Source organism: Adiantum capillus-veneris, chromosome 10 (genome assembly GCF_014529385.1).
Source record: "Adiantum capillus-veneris isolate H3 chromosome 10, ASM1452938v2, whole genome shotgun sequence".
NCBI classification, from domain to species: domain Eukaryota; kingdom Viridiplantae; phylum Streptophyta; class Polypodiopsida; order Polypodiales; family Pteridaceae; genus Adiantum; species Adiantum capillus-veneris.
The window spans coordinates 158,503,590-158,509,372 of NC_140940.1; the positions used below are offsets into that span (position 1 = coordinate 158,503,590).

General features: G+C 42.8%; 1 protein-coding gene across 1 annotated transcript; it reads left to right on the forward strand.

The window, feature by feature from the left end:
* Positions 1–748: 748 nt before the first annotated feature.
* Positions 749–5,555, forward strand: LOC147449944 (uncharacterized). Its single transcript, XM_086521652.1, has 5 exons — positions 749–804; positions 3,826–4,224; positions 4,622–4,730; positions 4,858–5,049; positions 5,128–5,555. The coding sequence occupies exons 1-5, from the start codon at positions 749–751 to the stop codon at positions 5,329–5,331; spliced, it is 960 nt and encodes a 319-aa protein (XP_086377778.1). The 3' UTR covers positions 5,332–5,555.
* The last annotated feature ends 228 nt before the right edge of the window (positions 5,556–5,783 follow it).

Below are 5,783 nucleotides of genomic sequence, written 5' to 3' on the forward strand. Positions count from 1 at the left end.
TTGTACCCAGACATGGAATTAGATCCACAAGGATTGTATCAGTTTGGTCTCATAGGTCACTTTGGCCTTTTGAAGACGTTTAATATAACATTACATTTCATTCGCCAAAGACCGATGCTGGATATCATAGGATAGGATCTTGATTCCAGCGTCTCAGCCTTTCATTTCATTTCATATCATCCCATTTCATTTCATTCCATTTCACTTTAGCTTAGTTCAGTTTCAGTGTTTCAATTTTTCAGTTTTTAGTCTTTTACACAGACATTGTACCAGATTCACCATTTGTAAATTCTTTTGTCTCATAGGTCACTTTGGCCTTTTGAAGACGTTAATATATCATTTCATTCATCTCTCTCTCTCTCTCTCTCTCTCTCTCTCTCTCTCTCTCTCTGAGGACATGGCTAGAGTTCACAAGTGCTAGGGACGAAGATGGATTTCTACCGGGAACATTTTCTTCATACTACAGATGATGGTTTCATAGTACGACCAAGCCACATGGACACACTTATCACACGGCCTAAGCTCTGCCAATGGCTAGATCTGCACATCTTCGCACCAACTCGAGATAGAGATACAAGAGAGTACCACCAGAGGAGAGAATTTGTTAGGTATGCCAACATGAACCAGAGACTGAGGAGCACTACATATGTCAATGTACCGCCTATAATGAGATTAGAGGACACTTCCACTGCCTATTGAGAGAGGGCTTTAGATCATTGGCCAGGGTCATGGATTACTGTTACCAGAGATGTCTAGGACTGCACCTCTTAGAGATACACAGATTCAAAGAGACTCTCTTCAGAGGTGGGCACCCCACTAAGAGAGGGAGTACACAGACAAATCACGGATTTCTTTAGAGCCCCTGCTCAACAGCAGCACAACAGAGAGTAGACACTACCTGCTAGATAGGGAACATCACTTGATAGAGCTGTCCAGCTAGGACGAGCAAGAGGCCCCAGGCTACGAGAGTCCTCACATCACTAGAGACGCATACATAGGCGGATCAAGATCGTCATCGATCGACATTGAGCACGACCTGTCAAGCTTCTCAACATCGGGGACATTGATCCCTACGACAGAGACCGCTGCTTGATCTCTTGAGATGAACACCTGGGCCTCTACCCCCTATTCCCCCACTCCTCCCATGTCTTGATGTACTTATGTATATGATAGCCTCTAGCTCTCATCTCCCCTACCCTGTTCACCATGTTTACTCTGTTAGCCCTCCCACCTACCCATCAATGTATGCTAGACCTAGATTTTAATTTTTACGTTGATTTTCTATTTTCGTAGCTTTCTAGATAGAGTATCATATTCTATTGGGATGTAGTTTTTGGTCTCATAGGTCATTTTGGCCTTTTGAAGATGTTTAATATAACATTTCATCTCTCTCTGATCCATGCAAGGGATCTACTTTCAGAAGTCCTTGCTCGTCTGTTTAATCGGGTCATGTGTGAAGGATTACCTGAATCTTAGAAATTATCTACTATCGTACCTATTTTCAAGTCAGGGGATCCTATGATACCCGGGAACTACCGTACCATTATGGTGGGTCACACACTAACCCGACTGTACGCATCCATTCTGGAACAAAAATTGAGTAGATGGGCAGAGAATGAGGGCATAAGGGCAACAGGACAAGCTGGATTCAGGAGGGGTTATTTCACTTTAGATCATATTCTTACGCTCAGAGCCATTATTGAGGAAGGAAGAGCAAGCGGGAAAAGGATGTATTGTTGCTTTGTGGATTTTCGGAAAGCTTTTGATACAGTACCAAGGGCCAGATTGATGCGCAGAATGCAAGAGTTAGGGGTCCCCAAAGAGATTATCTGGGGGATCATGGCCTTATACGGGTCAGTACCTGGTTATGTACGTACTCCAAAAGGGGATTCCGACATTGTTCATTCCACCATTGGAGTAAAGCAGGGATGCCCACTGTCCCCTACTTTATTTGGTATGTACATAGATGAGGTATCAGATTACATTGATAGAGAGGGTGACATAGGTGCTCAACTTGCAGGGTCATGGATCCCTTTGTTGTTGTATGCAGATGATATTGTATTGATAGCAGAATCACCAGATGGAATGCAGAGGCAATTAGATGCATTACATAAATTCGCAGAGGACAGCGGACTGTCGGTAAATTTGGGTAAAACCAAAGTTATGGTGTTTAACACCACACTGCATTGAGTTAGGAGATCGGCACCTACATTTGCATATGGCCAGGATACAGTAGAGTACACAGATGCATACACATACCTTGGTGTGGTATTTATAGGACCGAAGTTTACTCTTAAGAAAGCAGCGGATGCTAGATTGTCCAGAGCCTCTGCGGCCTTGGGAGGGTTGGAGAGGATGTGTTCTCAAGTGCAGTTTCAGGAACCACGAACAAAACTTTGGCTCTTTGATACTGTGGTGGCTTCGGCTATGCTTTAAGGGGTCTAGATTTGGGGACCATCTGTGGATCACGATAATTGGAAGTCAATGGAGAGACCTTTGGTATCTATGATTTCCTGAATGATTAGAGCCAAGGCCTCCGTACCACACGCGATTACCCGAGCGGAACTAGCTGCCCCTCCGATAGAAATTGAAGCTCTTACCAGATCAGTGTCCTTTATACATGGTTTGTGGGATACAAATAATTGCCGATATACTAGATTGGCCCTCGAATCCTCTCGACAATTAGCAATGAAAAGAGATACATCATGCTGGTATGCGCAACTGTCCTCGTGGTTTCAGAGACACGGGTTTAGTATGGAAAGATTACCCCCCTTCCAATACTCTCTTGAGGCTCCATCACTGGCAATCACACGAACAGAGATTAATAAAATCATCCGCCAGGATCTTATACAGTTGGACACTAAGAGGACATGGGTAGCCCTACACAAGAATTGGGCACGAAGATGGCCGACTACAAAGAAAACTTCCTACAACTATCCGAAGATGGTTTTGTGATTCGCTCGAGCTACATGGATGCCCACCTGTCTCATGGTTTGAGATTTGCTATTGGTCAGATTCGTACATCCTCACACCAGCTGGAAATTGAATTTGGCAGATTTAGGGGAATCCCACCTGAGAGCAGAATTTGCAAGTTATGCGGAATGGAGCCGGAGACAGAATTACACTACATATGCCATTGCACCATATACTATGAGATACGTGGGCGTTTCCATTGCCTATTTAAAGAAGGCTTTGGACCTCTAGATAGAGTCATGCAATACCAGGATCAAAGATGCTTAGGCCTGTACCTACTGGAACTACATCGGCACAGGGATAATCTAATGAGAAGACAAAGAGCACTACAGCCTCAGAGGCAGATCACAGATTTCTTCGGATCAAGAGAAGCAGGAATGAAAGGAGAAGCAAGAGGCCAGCAGCGAGCACAAAGGAGTACCCACATTCATACCAAAGGCACCCTCATTGACAGGGCGATTGAGCTTAGGAAATCGAGACGACCACGACCAAAATGCAGAAGCACACTTCACCGGAGGAGACTACAACAAAGGATTAGAAGCATTCTAGCCAGACACCCAGAATGCTCCTAAGAAGTTTATCTAATACTTTGTATTTAGTTTTGTTCGCATTTATTTTCACACTTTTCACACTTAGTACTTTAGTACTAAGGTACCCAGACATTGTAACAGATTCACCACTTTTGTATCAGTTTGGTCTCATAGGTCACTCTGGCCTTCTGAAGACGTTAATATAACATTTCATTTCTCTCTCTCTCTCTCTCTCTCTCTCTCTCTCTCTCATTCATTATTGATTATGTGATAGTGATATACGCTCCTGTTTTCTGTCCATTAGATGCTTGTTTGTTTAAAGTCCTGCTTTGCGTTCAAGTTTCCCAATAGAGGTTCCATGTTTCGCAGCTAATGTAAGAAAGCAGAGGCAAGCTAATGACAAAGAGCTTGTAGAGAAGCAGCCATCTCTGGCCTTAACAGTGGTGAAGGGCACAAATACACCTTGGAGTCTACCTGAATCCCTTCGAAGGGCTGGATGGGGTACTCTCAGGGTGGGAACATCAGGATACGTGTACAAACACTGGAAGGGCATTATCTACCCCAATGACGTCCCCCCGAAAAAATGGTTTTCCTTGTATACAAGATTATTTGACACAGTGGAGATCAACAACTCGTTCTATCGCCTGCCAACAGTGTATGTTATGGATGCATGGAGATTGCAAGCTCCTAGTGGGTTTTGCTATGCTCTGAAGTTCAGCAGGTATCACATCCTTTTTTCTAAAGCATGCATTATGTTTATGAAAAAGTGTGTGAGGCTTTTTGGGAGAAAAATTTCTCAAAATGTGTCATCATATATTGGGATATTTGAGCATGCATGAGCAAGAGGCATATGTGTATTTTTTTGTTTACATTCCCTTGGTTATTTTGAATTAGTCAAGTGTATGCATGTATGCATACAATTATTTACCTATTGATCTTCTTTTATATATTTAGCTATTTACCTGTGTATTTACCTTTTTTTTTTTTATTTAGCAAAGTGTATGTATGTATGTGTACTTATTTACCTATTGAGCTATTTTTTCACACATTTAGCTATTTACCAATGTATTTTTTCAAGATTTTTCTGAATGGCGGTTTTCTGACTTGTTGAACTATAGGTTTGGAACTCACATGAAGAGGTTGAAGGATCCGGAAGGGCCAATCTCGCTGTTTATGGACCGTGCAGCTCACCTTGGAAAACATTTAACTGGGCCAATCCTTGTCCAGGCATTACCACTCTCTAATCAAGAGTTACCCATGATTCCCTTTCTTTTGAGATAGACTAGTGGTTGGAAGCAGTAGGGATTTTGTGTTGTGTGCTTTTGACTTTCCTGCTGCTGTATTGCAAATGCAGCTTCCTCCCAACTTCAATTTGGATGTGGATCGATTGCGGAACTTTTTGGAAAGGCTGCCACAAGAGTATCGGTGGGCACTCGAATTTAGAGACACAAGTTGGTTGTGCAATGAAGTCTACACGCTCCTTCGAACCTATAAAATTTCATTGTGTATCCATGACCACAAAGACATCCCTTGTGTCCATCCCAAGGTTCACCTCTTTCTTGGACATAAAAATAGTGCAGGGAAGATCTCACCTTACTAAGTCATTTTGTGCCCCTTGATGAAGGTCTTGACAGCAGATTGGGTATACATTCGCTTTCACGGTCATGACTATCGGAACCGCTACAATCATGATCAACTGCAAGCTCATGCCATGTGGATAAGGAATCAGCTAGAGAGAGGGCACGATGTCTATGCTTATTTCAACAATGACGTTGATGGTCATGCACCATACAATGCTCTACAATTACGAGAGCTGGTTTTTGAGTAGCAATCTACCTCTTCAGGACACCTTATGAAGTTGAGGGAATCTTGATTTTGTAGCTATCTCAATGGTGATTGTTGTTGGAGGCTTAAGTTGTGTCAGCAAGAACCTAGTTGCCAGCGACAGAGGGTAGCTGAGGAGAGGCTGAACTCAAAATACTGTTACAAAGGGTAGATGTTGACAGCTAGTGATGGCTTAAGTATAGGCCTACATGAATATAACAACAAAAGGGGGACTTCTTAGTACAATTTTGTGTTTAATATGTATATAGATTATTGTTTCATGTTCGCACATATTCGCGGTTTTCTTTTTTCTCATTTGTGGGGTTTTGATGTGTTTTCGAGAGTGTGTGTGGGGAGGGAGACAAAGGGAGAAATGCCAATAGACCTCAAAGGTCCATCGCACTCGGGACCTGGTATTCAGGAGGAAATTTGGATTTTGAGTTGGGAAGGAAGAGA